This window comes from Dermacentor andersoni, chromosome 3 (genome assembly GCF_023375885.2).
Source record: "Dermacentor andersoni chromosome 3, qqDerAnde1_hic_scaffold, whole genome shotgun sequence".
Lineage (NCBI taxonomy): Eukaryota > Metazoa > Arthropoda > Arachnida > Ixodida > Ixodidae > Dermacentor > Dermacentor andersoni.
The window spans coordinates 235,810,819-235,829,940 of NC_092816.1; the positions used below are offsets into that span (position 1 = coordinate 235,810,819).

Below are 19,122 nucleotides of genomic sequence, written 5' to 3' on the forward strand. Positions count from 1 at the left end.
GTTTGATGGCTCCACTGCCTGCCTGCACGCCGTCGCATGATCTCGGGGCTTCTGTTCCAGCCTGGAGGGATGCCAGCAGCAACTGCCGTCGCCACCGTAGCAAGCGCGTCGGGCTATTGTTGGTCCAGAATGCAACGACTAAAATGGCTACGATTTGCGCCAATTTGACCACTACCAGCCAGCCAGGTAATTTTATATGCAAGAAAGGTCTAAACAAGTTTGTCCAGGCTGATGAAACGCTGGAGAAGTTTAGAAGACACCCAAACGCTGCTATGATCATTGATCATCTCGTCCATTTGTTTGCAGGCAGCAATGTGTTGTGAACAGAAAAAAAAAAAAAAAAGCACGACAACACCATGGGCAAGGCGGCACGGGGTTCCATTAACCCTTTCAGGGTCGATTTTTTCGCCATGTGCGACCGCCCAGGGTCGATATTTTATTGTAGATTCCAATTCTTCTGAGGGACCTATTTCGAAAAATATTTACCGTAATTTTTCTAGGGTGGCCATAAAGCCAGGAAAATATATTTTGCGTTGGTGTATATGTACTCTTCATTCATGAATAACAACAATAAAAAAAGGAAATAAACTTAAAAGAATGAAAAATTTCATGCGTTTTTATACGCACGTTCAAGGCTTTGAAAATGTGCACATGAGAATATTTCGAAAGTCTGAAGTGTTCCTGCTCTTACACTAAAATTTACATGCATAGCGTAATCTAACTGCGTAGGTGAGCGCACTGAAGAAAACTGTGTGGTTGTGTGCCTGTCAAAAAAGCAAAATGTGTGACAAACTTCCGCTGATCTTCATCTTATCGCCGACCAGAGGCGATTAGTTTTCGCAAGTCTCCAAGAAAAAAAGAAAGGAAAAGGAAATGCATGTACGGCAGCATCCTTACTATGCTCACACCTGTGAGCACCAAACGAGTGAGAAAAAGGCGGCCGCCCTTTGATAAATTAGTAACGAGATGGCCATCAGTTTTGCGAAGCAAGAAGCCGAAACCGCCCACGCAACAAAACCCAAATCGCTGCCCGCCCGCCCGCCTGTGCACGAATGCGCGAGCGGTAGTATATAGATGCGCCTGCGCAAACCATCTAAAACAAACCATGCAACGAAAACCGAGAGGGAGGCGCGAGAAAAAAATTCCATGTATTCCCACATAGTGGCAGCACATGCCAAAAAAGAAAAAGTTAGGAAATTGGCGACCTTTTTAAACGTACAGACGCCGCTGTAAATATACGGCATCGACCATTTTGGACTTGTTCACGGCGCCGTATATTTACGTCATTGACCCTCAAAGGGTTAAAGTGGTCTCGCCGAGCAACTGTAACCGACGGACGTGCAGTTGCTTCATTGTTTATGCTACTATGAACAATGTACTGTTATTCAAAAGGATGTATACCTATATGTTATGAGTACAGGAGCCTCTGTTAGCCATGGTGTGCATGGCTAACAAGCTGTAGCTCCTGCACCTTTCTTGAACTGTATTCAAGAAAAATAAAGGTTCAAATTGAAAATTGGCAACTCTTAAAAGAGACCTGTAAGACCCAATTGACTGTCTGACTTAGATTTCCATACCTTGCGCAGTAATGCCTGCAAGTTGAGTCTGCATTACCCACTTGTGAAACTATATTAGCATTGTCTCTGTTGCTGTCATACATTTTCTTTCCCAAAGAGCGCACAGCGGGCAGGCATAGTTTTGTGATTCTATTGCCACACTCTTGGTTCTATGTTATCCCCAGGATTGGACAATTGTGAACCATGAGAAAGTAATTGCAATGAAAATCTTAGCCTTATTCTGGCCGAGTATTTTTCTTTTAATTTGACTCCCTTTTCAAGCTATCCTAAGGATGCTTAAGAGCAGGAAAGTTTAACAATGTTGCCAAGACCCTTGAGAAAATCGTGCTCTAAGGACTAAGAAAGAACAAGGGTCTTTTGTTTTTTTTCTTCAGGTTTCTGCCCAACCATTGATGGCGACACACAGCAGCCCTCACCCTCCTCGTCCTTGCATTCACCAAATGTGGTTAAAACTGTTGCACAAGCCTAGGGGTGCTTTCTTTGATGCCTTTGAGCCAGAGCAAGCATATCTGAGCTCAGCTGCTGCTCCCGAAGCAATTGGAAAAGCCACGTGACTCGATGATGCTCTGCTGGTTGGCAGGTGTGAGGTGCCAGCGGAGATGCCCGTGGACTTGCGTACCAAGCTGGTTCTGTGCCTGGTGCACCTGCGAGGAGGCGAGCACTTGACGGGTGACCTGGTGGACCAGCTGCAGCGCGACCAGGACCCAGAGGAGGCCGGCGACCTCTTCCTCGACGTGGCCGAGGCACTGATGGATGTTGGACGCCCCCACGAGGCTCTGCCCTTGCTGCGTGCACTGGTGGGCACGCACAACTATGGAATGGTTGGTCATTTGCCTGCATTGACACATGGCGAGTGTCAGGCGTGAAACCCACGCATGTGTTCCGCCAAACACATTCGCCTTAATCACACATATAAGCACATTGGCAGCTGAGAAGCTGTGGAGAGGAGGAGCAAGCATGTGCATTCCCTCAGGCGGCGGTGTGGCTGCGTTACGGGGAGTGCCTGCAGCAGTTGGGGCGCCTGCGGGAGGCAACCGGGGCGTACGAGCGCACGTGCGAGCTGGCACCCGGGCATGCCCAGGCACGCCTGGCCCTGTGCCAGCTGCTGTTGGCCCAGGGGCTCACGGATCGAGCCATTGCCTGCCTCGAGTCAGCCGACGCCCCCCAGCCAGGAGCCATGGCAGATGCTGACGTGAGTGTTTTCCACAGGGGTGGGAGAAGGCATGCCAGGGGCTTGACATCCCTGTCATTCCAGTAATGAGCGAGAAGGGGGTTAACCGAGGGGACTGGTTTTTATTTATTGTACCATAAGAAGCCAACGAACAAATACACCAAGGACAACACAGGGGAAATTACTTGTACTTACTTATTGAATTAAAGAAATGATAAATTAATGGAATTGAAAGTGTACGAAAAAACAACTTCCCGTAGGTAGGGAACGATCCCACGTCTTTGCATTACGCGTGCAATGCTCCACCATTTGAGCTACCGTGACGCCGTTCTCCCATCTTTCTGGCAATTAATGCCTGATGATCGGTTCTGAGTGTAAAACGTCTAGCCCATGGATATTCGTGCCACTTTTCGCAAGCAAACAAACAGGCTAGTGCCTCACGTTTCTCCAACTGAATATTTTCTCTCAGCCGGTGACAGAGCGCGTGATGCAAAAGCAAAGGTATGAAGGTGTGACCCTTCCTTCTGCTGTAGTACAGCTCCTAAGCCAACGTCTGAGGCATCGGTGGGGACTATGACAGGTACTCCGGGTTGAACATTTGCACAACAGGTTTGCATGCCAAGCGCGCCTTAGGTTGATGAAAACAATTCTGAGCTTCCACCGTCCATTCAGATTAATGACCTTGTCGGTGCATTTTCCGCAACGGTTCCACTAAATCTGCATAATGATGCAGGAACTTGGTGTAGTAGCCAGCTGGACCTAGAAATGACTGCAGCGACATTATGTCCTTAGGGGGAAGTGCATCAACTATGGCTTTCATTTTCGATTACATGGGAGAAATACCCTGGGCCGACAGGTTGTGCCCCTAATATGTGAGTTCCCTTTGCAATAAAACATTTCTGATTCAGTTTCGTTCCTGTTATGGAAATGCGAGACAGCGCTTTCTTCAAGCTGAAATCATGCTCCAATTTGGTCCGTCCTCACACCTAAATGTCATCCAAATTGCACACTGCACCCATACAACCCTTCGACATGTGTGACATAAGCTTTTGAAAGTAGCTGGGGCAGAAGCTAATCGAAAACAGACTCTCTTGAATCTGAACAGTCTTTCATGGGATGTGAACGTTGTCAACTCACAACTTGTTTCTGTCAGTCCCACTTGATGGCATGCTGAAGCCAAATCCAGCTTTAAGAACCATGTAGCTCCTGCGAGCAACTGCAACAGTTCCTCCGTATGCGGAAGTGGGTAGCCGTCGACGACGATGGCTTTATTGGGCGCCCACAAGTCCACACACAGGTGAAGGGAGCCATCCTTCTTTTTCACGACCACCAGCGGAGACACCCACTCCGATGCATCGACGCGTTCGGTGATGTCCTTGTGCTCCAGGCGTGTGAGCTCGTTGGAGACCTGTTATCGAAGTGCCAGTGGAAGGCGTCTCAGCTTCGCACTGACAGCAGGAACATCTGCTCGGTGGTTGATTTGATGAACGCAGTCCTTGACAAAGCTGAGCTCACTTGAAAACAAGGCTTGAAATCCTGGCAGTGTGTTCTCCGGAACTTCGAACGGATGACAGGTAGCTTGAAGACAAGTGAGAGTGGACCCCACCACGTTGATTTGCAGTATCTGTATGGCGTCAAGGCCAAACAACAATGATCCTCGTCGAGTGAGATGAAAAGTCACCGCTTGCGGAGTATCGTTGTACTGTTTGTCAGCTTCGAAACTGCCCAGAGTGGGAGTCAACTTGCCCGAAAAGCCAGGGTTGACGATGACAACGTGCAGAAACGTGCAAAATATTTCCGAAAATCAGCATTGTTCACAAGAGAGATTGTCGTGCCAGTGTCGATAAGTAGAAGGACTGGGTTCCCTTGAAACACGACGGTAACTATTAGCTCGTTCTTATTTTGTGGCAATTCTATGCCCAGAATATGCAGAGAATTCAGGATATGTACTTCCTCCATGGTTGAGACTGGTGCCTGCTACGTGCGAAGTCCCAAGGACTGATGCTGTAGGCGGCAAACTACTGCAATGTGTCCAATTTTCCCACAATTATTGCAACGTCGATTGCGGGCTGAACAGTTTCTCGCACTTGCATTATGTTTCGGAGAGCCACAACGGTAGCAAGACGGTCGATGACCCCCACCCTGGCTTCTTTGCTCAAAGTCTGGGTGCCATCCATCTTGTTCACGAGCGGATGCACGAAGTCCTGAAGTTGCTTGACGGCGCATTTCTCTTCGTACAAAGGATTTTCCATTGTGGGTTCGTTGATGCGATGAACCGGCATTCCCTCATAAGCTGCATTTGCTTGTTGTATGGCTTCTGAAGCTTTCGCAATTTCTTCTGCCTTGGCCAACGTAAAGGTTCGGCCAGCATACAAAATCCATCACTTCCCATTATTGTGGGCAATGACGCACCCGCATTTTGTCTGGGTGCAGTAGTGCAACAAGTTGGCAGTCAGCACATTCGGACCACGGCATTCTCATCCCGAACATTGACAGAAGCAGAACGAAGGTACCCAACTGGTGAACACGAGGCTCTAGCCTGCTTGTGGGCTTGCGAGAAATGGCATGTATACCTATGGGGACATCCATTTGCTCTGCAAACAGCTCGTCAAGTGCTAGTGGCCCTGCTCTTGGTTCAAAGCACAGGACAGCAACCGCTCCGCATTGCAAGGTGGTCTGCACTGTGGTACAACGTCACAATGCAGTATGGGTGTAGAGAACACAACAAGGCTTTCAATGCCTTGTCCCGGCTACCTCGGCCAGACACTGAAGGTGGCCTCAAACTGGAAGAAGAAATCGTGTTTCTGGTGACATCGGTACACCAAGAAGACCTACAACTTGCTACAGCTGAGGATAGCACAGTCCACAAAGTTGTCCATTACGTTACAGACATCGGGGCCGCCCCGCAGACCTGCCATCCCAACTGACTCCATGCTATAAAGTCTGAAGATGGTTGTCAGTAGTTAATAGTGTGTTCTTGCATACAGAGTGTGTCGTAGTTCGTACCAAAGTAGCAGCTACTTTGTCTACCTGGCTGTTGAATACCAACCTGGTATTGTGAAAATTAGACAACGTCTACGAGAAAAGTACTGGTGGCCAGGGTTGGAGAAGCAAGTTGGGACGACTATCCGCAGTTGTACTGTTTCTCAGAGTGCAGGCAAAAGTGCCAAGGACTCACCCCTACCATTCCAGCCAGTACCTCTTCCCAGTAAGCCATAACGAAAGAAATGCAACAAGAGCCAACACTCCCATAGAACCCAGCGGCTGAATAGACTGTAGCGCACCAAGCCAACATTAATACCTGAACCATACTTCCGTTTTCAGTTTTGGACGCGCACACATTTGAACACTAGCTGGTAGGTGTCACGCTGGCTACATTGATCTTTCTTGCTTTTTTTTTTTTTTTTTTTGCTTCCACTGCTCAGCTGCATGCGGTCTGTATGCAGTCGTTTTATTATTTAGTAAAAATGATTGCGAATCATCTTTACAAGCCTCCATCAAATCTGTGCAACGTAAAATTTCATAAAGTAGACACAAGATGCCTTGTGAATGAGAAAATGTTTATTTCGATCTATATAAATGCTCGTTCTGGGCTTCTTGTGCATTCATCCAATGTTGTGGCACCATGTAACCAGCATTAGTTCTCGTATGAAACTCCACCAGACGGCATTAGCTGAAAAAAGTAAATTACAAGCATGTGTCATTTTAGTATTTAGACCTTATAGGAAAACGGTGTGTAGAGGCAAAATGTGCTAAAGTGGTGAATGGGTAGCATTACAAACAAAAGCAATTTGCTTTTACATACACAGTAAGTAATTTTTGTTCTTTGACTTCCATACCCCCTGATATGTTTAACTGATGCTTTTTACCTTGTCATGTTCTTATGCTACGGTTTTCGCAATCACCTATATATATGTTCTTCATTTTAATAAAAATTTAGTTGAGAGTTCGCGCTTGTCCTGTCTGCTCCTTTCTGTGTCCGTGTTTCACTTCGCGCTAGAAGCCAAAATCATGTTTTTACTTCGCTTAATTACCCTGAATTTGGCCAGAAGGCACTGCAGCTATGAAAGGTCCTCTCCGTTGTGCTAAACGTATAACTAAAACGTGAAAATCGTCAGCTCCTCCGCTGTGGCTTAGCGGGGCAACTCGGAGCAGAGCGGGCCGTAATGACGCTCAGCTAAAACACTCTACTAAGTACATGTAAACATCGAGAGGTGGCGCCACAAGTTTCACTTGTATATGTAGCAGTAGATATGCTTCATTAAAGGAGTGCAGTTTGAGTTTCACTTGGGCCGTCTAGCCCGGTCGACATAACTGTAACAAGCATGTGACACCCCCTCAGGCATAATCTTCGTTGGCCCTCCAGGCTCGATGGTCAGTCAGGCTTGATAGGCAACATTCGTCACCGCACCAATAAACACCGGCGAGCACAGCTGCTCGGCGGTCAGTCATCGTTCATCACCAGTATACCGTCTAACGTAGGGTGCCTCAAGCCCTCTCTTGTTCACGAACCCAGGCGGACCGTGACTGTAGCAAGTATGTCACGCCCCCTCGGGCATAATCTTGGTTCGCCCGCCAAGCTCGGTGGCCTGCTAAAGCTCGGCAGGCAACATTGGTCACCGCCAGAGTCACGAGGATCCCATCCTCGTCGCCAGTGTCACGATCCACCCCGGGCTCGTGAACAAGGGAGGGCTCGAGGCACCCTCCGATAGACGGACGCTCCGCAGCGTGGTGGTGCTGAACGATGACTGACCCCGAGCAGCCGTACTCGTCGGTGTTTATTGTGGTGCGGTGACCAATGTTGTCTGCTGAGCTTTAGCAGGCCACCGAGCTTGGCGGGCGAACCAAGTTATGCCCGAGGGGGCGTCACATACCTGCTACAGTTACAATAACACATAAACATTAAAAAAAGGAACAGTGATCACTTGTTCATACTGTGTCAGGCATTGTGCTTTGTTGGGTCAATTTCAAGAACAAAAATTTTTTCTTGTGCAGGTGTCCCAGCTTGCATTAGAAGCTAGTAAATAAAGCTGGTAAAATATATGATTGTGAAACTTGCCCCACTTAGTAATCAGTGCACATCTGCCACCAAAGCCATTGTTGCGTAGTCATTACTGGTGAAATAGATAAATTAATTTAAACGCTCTCGAAGGAGTAGGAGAAATGGACAGAAAGACAGGAAGGTTAGCCAGTTTTCAGACCAGCTAAACGCTCTAGAAATATAAATTGAGAACATAGCTTCCATTTTGGACATTTCTGTTGTGCTACAGCAACCCAGTCAGTCATTTTCATTGCACTAAGTGAGGCGTAATTAGGTTTTTCACGTTTGTTGTTAGAGTGCGTGGAATTGCAAAAGTGTCACGTGATTGCGCACCCACACGCTCTCTTGAGTCACTGGCAAAGCACCGGCAAATACGTGAAGACAACACCATTCGGCGAAACGGAGGTGGACACGTGATGCGTGAAGCACGAGAGAGTTTGAAGAAAAAGGAGGTGAAAGTGGTTGAGCTGGCATTACTGACGAGGAGCAGGGCAGATGCATCTCCAGCTGTGCTCTGGAGATGGGAAGTGGTAACTTCGAGGACCACAGACTGCAGAGGGGACGTCGAAGAGTTGGCCGGCGACAGCTCCTGGGCTCCAACTACGTCGCCGTGGCAGTGCTTCATGGCCCCAGTCTACTTCCACGCTGCCTTAACTGAGGAGGCAATAGCCTGGCCATATCAGCGGCACAACGCCCGACTGGCTCATACCGCATCCTATGCCATGCAGGTCTTGGAAGAGGACCACAACCCCGTCACTGGCAACGGAGGTCGAACCCCATGCCACGTCGGAACCACGCAGTCCAGCGTCATATGCCACGAACATTCGATTTCTCGTGACTTCGCTTTACTTGTTCAGCTGAACGGAGGAGCAATATATAGCCGAGAGCTAGTTTGTTTTTTATGTACAGTAGAACCTCGTTCATACGTTTTGGAAGAAAATGCGAGAAAAACTTACTAACCGGGAAAACGTACGATCCGAAGTAACTAAAAATTTCACACACTCAACTCTTGTTGACATCCACATAACGCGAAGCGTCGCGCAAATCGTTGCGGCACGAGACAACGATGTGCTTTGAGGTGGTGGTGTTGCGGCTACCCGAGACGCATCTTATTGTTTTCCTATTGCATGGTGTTTTAAGAGGGCAACGGGAAATCAAAACAAAATCGAGCTGGTGGGCGACACCGGATGCCGCCGAAGCGAAACGTGATGGCTAGATCGCACTGCCTGCAGCAGGGAACTGCGGCCTATGTGGATGATCGCCTACCAAAAGCGTGCAGTACTCTACCAATGGCACTACGCGCCACGCGTTGTAGAACAGACAGGTGAAGATGCTTATCGCAATAGGATTGGCAGTGATAGCTGTGAATGCCTGGTACAACGACTCCGGACAAGAGTTGCTAGTATACTCAAATGAGAAACCGAGTACGTGCCGGCGCTTTCGCCCAAGATGGGCGAGCAAGTATTACGGTGAACCTGCTGCGGTGGACAGCTATATACTGTTCTCGATTGCATGCGCCTCACGCATTTTCCTGTTTACATGGCCGGAAAGCGTATCGTGATCGCAGTTTGGTGACGTACTGAACATCGGTGCCGAAAAATTTTGTTTTCCGGGGACGTACGAACCAGTAAAAAATGAGCGTAACTCTATTGGGTGATTTTTTGTGTTCTCAATTGCAAACGTTGGCGCCGGGGAAACGTATGTAACGGGAGCATATTGTGGGGTTCTCTCCCATGCTTTTGGGACAAAGGAACGACAACACAGTAGTGCAAACAATCACAAGGGCATTTATTGTACCTTTCATAGAATAATGCCTGCTAGCCGAGTTGCTATCCACAAAACATACCGATGGGCGCGCGACAAATCGGGGAAGTCCGACTCACCACGACCGGATAACGAGCGAATATGTTCGCCCCATGTTGGACACCAACGCCTGGTCATTTGCACGTACTGTCACGCAAACGGTGGAGCGTTCGAAGATCGTGTTCATCCATTCCAGGGTAGGCTTCGCGAGACGGTCTCGCAGAAGCATGGGGCGGCACACGCACAGAATTTCCACGCCGCTTGCAGACCCTGAGCCAAAGAGGCAGTGTTGCCACGATACATAAAAAAATAGTAGTAGATTCTTTCGCGAAAAATTAGTAGAAATCAGTAGATTTTTTATTTCAATTTTTGCACTCAGTTTATGAGCCCACGAATTCAGCGCTTATATTAGTACTCTGTTGAAGTATTGTAGCTTCCAGGAAATAGTACAAAAATTGACCCCAAGATTCTTGGCGATACTTTTGAAAAAACCCGGGGATCTAGAGAGCCATTGTCAAGCATGAATTTAAAAACAGTGAAGCCCTCCGATGGCCTATTCAAAGGCGTCAGATAGTAGTTAGTACCTGAAAGCCTTAGAGTATAGTATCTTCCAGACAGGGGTAATTGGAGATCGCTGGGAGAGGCCTCCATAGAGGCCTCTGTGCTGCAGTGCACATAAAAATAGGTTGGTCATGATGATGATGATAATGGTGGTTTCATAGTTGTGGGGTTCGATAGTGCACCCACTCCCACAAATTCACCGCCTCACCTTTTCCCATAGAGCATAGAAACTCTATGCCTTTTCCCCACTTTGCTCAAAGACAGAGGTAGCGCCACGTTTGAGAGTCTGGAAACGCAACAATGTATGTTAACCTCGGAGCCAGCCACGTTTTTCTTTCTCTCGCTAGGTGGCATCACATTAATATAACCTCTGTAACCTCTATAACCATCCATCCATCCATCCTCTGTACTGAAAAAGTTGCAGATTTCGCTTTCGTTTCTGTAGAAAAGCAAGAAAATCAGCAGATTCAAGCGCTTTATCACTGAATCAGCAGAAAATTTTTAAAATCAGTAGATCTACTGATAAATCAGCAGCCGTGGCATCACTGCAAAGAGGAAGAGCCTTCTCCTTTTTGCGGCCATGTAACCCTGCTGTTGGCTGGCGTTAGCAGAGCAACACTCGCAGCAGTAGATATATGGAAACTCAGGAAAAAACAATAGCAGTGAATGGGCAGAGAAATGCAGCCACAATGAAGCGCAGAGCGCTATGGGGATACAATAAGTACGAGGTGCTCCGGGGTATGTGGAAAGGTGGAATGGTTCCAGGACTTACTTTTGTAAATGCAGTTGTTTGTTTTAAATGAGGCGTACAATCAGGGCTCGATAGGAACCAAAGGTCAGTGGGGCGCCTCGCATTGGGCGCTCACGGGATGACTTACAAGTGAAGCCGTGCAGGGTGATATGGGCTGGAATAGTTTTGAAGTGAGGGAAGCTCGCAGTAAAATTGAGTACGAAGAACGACTGAGGAATATGGAAGAAAGTAAATGGGATGGGAGAGGGTTGAGGTATCTGTACAGGAAAAACATTGATTCAGAATGGAGGAAAAGAACTTGGAAGCTTATCAAAGTATGCAGCCTGTAGGGTGGGCAACACAGCAACAAAGAATGTCAAGCGGAAAGTCATAGAGGCTGAAATAATCTCATGGGTGGCCCCAGTCGAAAAAAACAATTGAAACTATTTGGAAATATCAATGGGTCCAACTGGAAACTGCAATTTCCAATTGAACCAAGTGCTATCACCAACAGGACCATTTGGGCCAGTTAAAACGGCCAATTGGTTCATATGGAAACCCTCACTTCCAATTGGGCCAGATGGACTCTGCAGCAGGACCATTTGGGTAAATCTGAATTGCCACATGGTCCAAATGGAGTTATCAAAACCATTTGGACAAAATTCAAGTGAGAAAATGTTAATGTCTCTTGTGTACAAAATGTGCAGATTTCTCTTTTGAGATTTGGACGCGAGATTCGAAATTGGATTCGTGAGATTGGAAGACACTATTTGGCATTTGGAGGGCAAGTAAATGTGGAACGACCGTAAAAAAAAAAAGTGGTCGGTCTATTGATGGAAAAGGCAATGGCGGCAATGGAAAAGAAACTGTAGCAAGCATGTGATGCCCTCCAGGCTGGGTGGCCTGCTGTTCGTTCGCCACCAGGCTCGGTGGCCTGCTAAAGCTCGGCTGGCAACATTGTTCACCGCAATAATCAGCTGTAATGAAACACAAGGCACTTTGGAACTATAATAGGTACGAGGTGGTTAGGGGCGTACGGAAAGGGGTAATGGTACCTGGCCTCACATTCGGAAATTCAGTACTGTGCATGAAATCGGAAGTTCAGGCATGCATCGAAACGAGACAGAGAAGTGTAGGCAGGTTGGCCTTAGGAGCACACGGGAACACCCCTAATGAGGGAGTGCAGGGGGACATGGGATGGACGTCATTCGAAGGTAGAGAGGCAATAAGTAAGCTAAAATTTGAACAGAGACTCCCAGCACTGGAGGAAAAAAGGTGGGCAGGAAAAGTGTGCAAATATCTGTACATGAAAAGTTTGAACACAAACTGGACACTCAGAACGAGGAAGCTGAGGAATAGATACCTACAGCCGAGGGAGGGGGTCCAACGTGGTTCTAGTGTGGGAAAGGAGGTGAAGGAGACGGAAAGAAAAATGTGGGAAGAAAGAATGCTCGGAAAGCCAGCGCTATCAATGTATAGGTCACAAAAACAGGAGATTAAGAGAGAGCTCTTATTTGATAACTCGCGGGGCAGCTCACTATTATTCGAAGCTAGGACGGGGGTTTTGAGAACGAAAACATACAGGGCTAAATTTGAAGACGTGGACCTTCGGTGCACAGCTTGCGGAGCCGAAATGGAGACCACTGAGCATATAGTGCTGAGATGCACAGACCTTCGCCCGACCCTGGCAGAGGGAACAGTGGCAGATATGGAAGGGGCATTAGGTTTTCCCGGGGAACGAGGGCAGATAGACGAGAAAAAAGTGGCAGTAACGAAGGGGAGGCTAGAGGATTGGTGGAGGAAGTCAAGGGATAGATAATACCATAAATCGGGGAGATAATGTTTCCTCTAGTGTTTTAGATAGTTATTTTGGGGGGAGGAGGGGAGTGAAAACTAGGTTAAGGAAAAGAGGATATAAAGAAAGGAAAAAGAATAATAATAATAAAATAGGAGGGGGAGCAAAAGGCTAGGTGGTGCCAGCCGCAATCCATCCATCCATCCACCGACGAGCACGGCTGCTCGCCGGTCCAGCCGGTCAGTCATCGTTCAGCACCACTACGCTGCGGAGCGTCTGTCTATCGGAGGGTGCCTCGAGCCCTCCCTTGTTCACGAACCCGGGTGGACCGTGACACTGGCGACGAGGATGGCGACGAGTACCCGCAGACGATGCCGGCATTGCCGCGGATCGTCCCACGCCGCCCCCCGTTGCTGTCGCCATGCCGCTGTATGGAAGGCTCGAGCCGTTCGAGGGAAATGGGTCCGCCTGACAAATTTACGAGGAGCAAGTCCACGTGTTCTTCCGGGCAAACGACACACCCGAGGCCAAACAGCGGGACATTTTCCTGGCCAGCTGCGGGACCCGCATCTTCAGCCTCTTGCTCGACCTTCTCAAGCCAGCCATGCCGCATGTTAAGACGCTGGATGAGCTGCTTGCTATACTGCGCTCGCATTTCAACCCAGCACCGTCCACACTATGGAGCATTTCCGCTTCAACAACCGGAGCCGACGGGAAGGAGAAACCCTCGGGCAGTTCGTCGCTGCGCTACGAGGGTTAGCGAGCGCCTGCGTTTTCGGGGACCAGCTGGACTCACTGCTCCGGGACCGTTTCGTCTACGGAATCAACAACCCCGACATGCAGACGCGACTCCTGGAGCGTCCCGACCCGTCGCTGGACGACGCCGTGAAGGCAGCGCTGGCAATGGAAGCTGCTGCCAAGGACGCCGGCGAGATTTCTCGTGCGACTGGCTCACCGTCGGCGGAGAGAGAGAGAATAAACATATTTATTGGGTGAATGCAGCTTTGGAGAGGCGTCCTCATTCCAGAATGCCTTGAGCTGGGCAGCGTCCTGTGCTCTCGCAATCAACCGTCGCAATCAGCCGTCGGCAGAAGCGGCGGTCAACAAGTTGGCGACAAAGGGCAGTACCTGCGGTCGCTGTGGTGGTGCCCACTCACCCTCACAGTGCCAGTTCTCTCAAGCACAATGCTTTACGTGCGGGAAAACTGGGCACCTGGGTCGGCTATGCCGAAGGGGGAGGACGAACAGCAGCAGCAGCCTGATTCAAGCCCAGGTACTACACAAGCCCGCGGCCAGGGTAGCCGTTGCAAGCATACGCGGCGGGGGCGTGCGGCAGCAGGCTCAAGTTCTTCCGCGGCCAGGCTCCACGTCGTGGCCGAGAGCCCGCCGATTTTTGACATGTGGCACACAGGCTTTGTATGTCTGTGCTGCCATACATGCTGACTGTCGAAATCTGCGGGCACCCCATTTCCATGGAGCTAGACACAGGGGCCAGCGTGTCAGTAATGGCCGGGAAACTCTTCAAGCGTACTTTCCCCGGCGTGTCAGTCGAGGCTTCGGGCGTGATGCTGCGCAGCTCCTCCGGGCAACTCTCCCAGGTTCAGGGTCAGGCACAGGTCACCGTTCGCTTTGGCGACAGGGAGGCAACCCTTCCCCTACACTTAAAGAAGGTGTCGTCGCTGACGCTGCTGGGCCGAAACTGGATTCATGCTCTGGGCGTTCGTCTGCCAGAGTACCCGGAAGCGAGCCTGCACGTGGTGCAGAGCTGCCAAATCTGCCAGGAGCATCAGTGAGCCTCGCGTCATGTGGAAAGCACCCCCTGGATGTTCCCACAGAGACCCTGGTCCCACCTACATGTGGATTTTGGGGGACCCTTCAAGGGCCATTACTTCCTGGTGGTGGTGGACGCCTTTTCGAAGTGGATGGAGGTTCTATCTGTCGCCACTCCATCAGCAGGCGCAACCATTGCAGCGCTACAACAGGTCTTCGCAGCCCAGGGGTTGCCGGACGTCATCGTGTGCAACAATGGTCCTGCTTTCGCCAGCACAAAGTACCTGGCCTGGCTGACAAAGAACGGAATCCGCCGGATGATCGTTCCGCCGTACCACCCTGCTTCAAATGGTGCAGCCGAGCGGGTGGTGCAAACCATCAAAGACAAGCTCAAGAAGAGCCAGACTGGGACTTCCGGATTTCCGGACCGTTACTCGCCTGGATAGCAGGCACCGTCGACCCAGCTAGGGTGGAGGCAGAGCCTTGTATTTAAAACATGGACGTTTGTTTTTTCTTTAACAAACAAACTGGGGGTAAGGGGGTGTAGCAAGCATGTGACGCCTCCCCCCCCCCCCCCAGGCATAATGTTCGTTCCCCGCCAGGCTCGGTGGCCTGCTAAAGCTCGGCAGGCAACATTGGTCACAGCACCGCAATAAACACCGACGAGCACGGCTGCTCGCCAGTCAGGGGCCGAATCTTATAACGGTTCGGTTGGGGAACTGTTCCTTTGGCCTCACCTGATTGGCCGAAATTTTGATTACGTCACAGGTCGTCAGAGGCAGCGGGGCGGTATCGCAATTTTTGAATACGTCACGCATCTGTCAATCATCTTCAAAGCGAACCGGTCGTAGGAACCGGCGAAGGGGTAGTCCGCTTTGGGTTCTGTTGCTGTGGCTTGGCTCTGGCTTGTGACCCTGGCCGCGCGCGCCGGTCGCGCGACCCCGGAGACATGCGGGCGTTGCGCGCGCGTGCGTTGGTTGCTTCGGAGGCTATTACTTGCCTTCGTCGTCTACTTGGCGTTCCTCTTTCGGTGTCGACCATGGCTGGAAGCGCGATACGTGTTCGAAGAAGTGACGGATAATGAGTTGCACCGCCCTTGCTGGCTTTCTAAGTAAACCTTTTGCAGGCTACGCTATCAAATGGAGGGGACTCAGGTGCAAGCGTACGAGTGGCCATTCCACGCAGAGGAAGGAATATTGCGCGCTGCGGTTCATCGCCACCGGCCTGCAGCTCCCAGAGGTCGGTCGGACGTGAAGCATTCATCGGAATGACCTAGATCTCTGCTGCCGACACTGTCCACAAAGTTGCTCTCGCGATTACTGTGTTGGCCGGTTGAAGGGCTGGGTCAGCTTTCCCGTGACCTCATCTTCAAAGCCAATGCCAAGGAGATATTTGCATGGTGAGATCGAATTCTCAGTGCTGTCGCCAGCGTGAATAGCTCGCAGATCGCCGTTCAGCAGTCAGAAGGGTTCAACCTAGGCCGGTTCAGCACTTCCTTCGTTCGGCTGATAAAACTATACAGTCAGGACGGGAAGATATTGTGGAGATCTCTTATTTGGCTGCCTTTATTTTCTCTGGTTTGGGAGTGCCGCACTTTGTTACTCAATTTTACGGCACAGCGCGCACCGTCAGCACCACACTCTTCGATTTGACTTCGCGCAGGCAATGCAGGGCCCGTGTATCGTAATGTTCGATTTCAAGTTCCATTACTTTTATCACGCGACGCGCCGTGGGGCTTATCGCAGGGACAGCGGCAGCGCGGCAGCGAGCGAGTCATGTCCGAGCCGATACGAAGGGCGAAAAAAGATGCAAAATTGATATAGTCGGCTAGTAAAGGTGTCTAGAAGCGTGCGGTGAGGGGCTAGTGCGGTGGGCGCCCGTGTCGTGTGGTTCTTTCTCTGTCTTGTTCTCTTTTGCGCAGTTTTTCTTTGTTCTCATAATAGTAAAGGTGTCCCTAAGAACCAGTTCACGGTTTTGTCGCGCTCGCTACTTGAGAAGTGCTGGCAGTGCGTTCCTGTTGCGTGCATCATGCGAGCTCCTGGTAGCAGACGACATAGCGCTGCTCTCTGCCAACTCATTTACGCTTGCGATACCGCCTGTCGGCTGAGAATAAAAAAGAATGACATTAATAAATTACTTCTGCATTGCGTAAACGCCCGGCACCACACGTTTATACTTCAGAACTTGGCGTATAATATTTAATTTATATTTTACATTTATTTAGCAAGCAGAAACATTCTGCAATTCCTCGATTAGCTCGTCATATAATGACGTACACTTCAGAGGTGGCACCCTCTCATCTATTGGTCGCGTCCTCCCCTTCTTCCACCGCCGGCTTGGGAGTGGCACATCTAGTGACGTAAGCGGCGAAGCGAACGGTTTGTATTCCGAACCGTTATAAGATTCGGCCCCAGCTATCGTTCAGCACCACCACGCTGCGGAGTGTCCGTTTATCGGAGGGTGCCTCGAGCCCTCCCTTGTTCACGAACCCGCGTGGATCGTGACATAAACCTGCCATGAGTAACTACGTAAGGGTAAAAACGGAATCAGGAAAGAAACAATTTATAATAACTCAAAGGGAAGCTCATTACTTTTCAATGCGAGATCGGGATGCCTTAGAACCCAGTAGTTGATTTAGGTACCACTGGCCTCTTTGAAGCCCTTGGTTTCAGGGAGAGCAGGGAAAAAGTAAATGTGTCCGCCATAGAGATTAGTAAGAGGCGATTGGAGGATTGGTGGAAGAAAAGTAAGGGAAATGAGAAACGACGAAGGCGTGCAAAAAGAAAGTTCACACTAGGGGTTTAGAAAGTTTGGTTATAGGAATTCATTTTGGGCTTTCCCCCCCCTTTTTTTTTCTTTTTTAACGCAGGTCATTAGGCAACATACTAACGAGAGCTTGGTGGTGCAACCCACCGCCCCGTTCCAAAAGGGACGCTCACAGCATCCATCCATCTGCGCCATCTCTCGTACTACCTGCAAGCATACCGACTGCCTCTGTAAAGCCACGTGGCGAAGCCGGATTACAGGAGACAGGAGCTATGCGGGTAAACAACATATCAGGCGACGCGTGGGAATCGCGCATCCCCACAGTATCAACGAGGTTCCTCTCTATATAGCTAGTTCTATTAATTTCTCGTGTGTGTTGTGGGGATGCGCGACTCTCACGCGTCCCCTGATATGTTGTCTTCCCACGACGGTCGAAGTGGTTGAGGCGCAGTACGAGAGATGGCGCGAGTGTTAACGCCGCCGACAGGCGGGGTTACTTGGGCGCCGAAAGACAAGGCGCTTGCTTTTTGGTTCTGGACAGCAAGCAGTACGGACGTGCCGCGCGTGCGCCGATCCATGCTTCTGTGAGACCTTCTCGCGTGGCCGCCTTGGAACGTGCCACCGTTCGCGTGACCGTACATGCGAACGACCAGGCGTTGGGATCCAGCATGGGGCGAACATATTCGCTCGCTATCCGGTCGCGGTGAGTCGGACTTCTAGATTTGTCGCGCGCCCATCGGCATGTCTTGGGGATAGCAACTCGGCTAGCAGGCATTGATCTATGAAAGGCGCAATAAATGCCCTGGTGATTGTTTGCACTACTCTGTTGTCATTCCTTTGTCCCAAGAGCACGGAGGAGAATCCCACATCTGGCGCCCAACGTGGGGCCTCTTGGGGCATCGGATGATCGATTTAACAATTTTGCTTCGTTCGAGACCTTTGTTTGAACCGAAGTGTGGGGCTAGCGCGGATTTTGATCGCTAGCGTTGGCGACGTGCTTTCTTGAGCAAGGCAACGGTGGCTCTAGTGTGTTTGAACATGTCAACATGCTAAGCCTTTTCGCAAGTGTTTTTTAATGGCATTCGTCGGTACGAGAGCCACGTGGTCTGCATCCTGGGAGAGTGAGGCTTAGCGCCCGCGGAGCATTGCCAAGCCTGAAGCGAGTGAGTACGGAAGCCTCATGGGTGGTCTGAATTTCTTTTGTACATAGCTTCTTCTATCTCTTTGACTCGGGTGAAGTCGCGGGCCACGGGTGCCACTACGGGCTGACTGGTATTTCGGCCTGGCACCAGGCGCTCCGACACCGTCTGGGACGGTGGGCGTCGTCAACTCGGATGCTGTGTGCAACGAGCGGAGTAGGACCACCTCACAGAGCTGACGTCTCCTCGCATCTGCCTGTTTTGCGCTCATTTTGGGTGTTGTTTTTAGATGCTGGTTGTTGTCAGGGTAATGACGCTTTAGGCCTAAGGCTTTACGAAGCTGCCTGTCGCACGTGGAGGGACACAACCTGGTAGACCGTGGCGTTGAGGCGTTGCAATTTGCTTCCCTCATTCTATTTAGCCTCGCACGAATTGAAATTACTCGTTCGACTCAAGGAAGCGAGCTTCGTTCACGTGAACTTAGCATCTGAGTAGCTGCCCGATCTTTTGCTAGCCGAGTTGAACATCGTACCACGTGGGCGATGCGCATGCAGAATTCCTCTCCCTTGCACTACATTAGTGTTTGCCGAGTGTGCTGAGTGTACGCAGCGTGAGTGGAGTCACCCCTGGTTTGCTTTCACCTGCACATCGTCTGCGCTGCTGCCCCGGACTAGGATCGAGCCACCCCGGGCGATGGTGATGCTGTGGCCGGTTCGGCGCAGCGACTTCGGCAGCCTCCTGTATCCAGCTCGCAACCCTCGGCGGTGGA

At 50.2% G+C, this 19,122-nt stretch overlaps 1 protein-coding gene across 3 annotated transcripts in view; it reads left to right on the forward strand.

Annotated features, from left to right (window-relative positions):
• The window catches only part of LOC126536973 (general transcription factor 3C polypeptide 3-like), a 312,777-nt gene that overhangs the window by 198,048 nt on the left and 95,607 nt on the right, over positions 1–19,122 (forward strand). For all 3 annotated transcript variants that reach the window (XM_055073144.2, XM_055073142.2, XM_050184056.2), the window contains exons 11-12: positions 2,158–2,398; positions 2,551–2,769. In XM_055073144.2, coding sequence (XP_054929119.1) covers positions 2,158–2,398; positions 2,551–2,769 — 460 coding nt within the window. The remainder of the gene's footprint in view (positions 1–2,157; positions 2,399–2,550; positions 2,770–19,122) is intronic.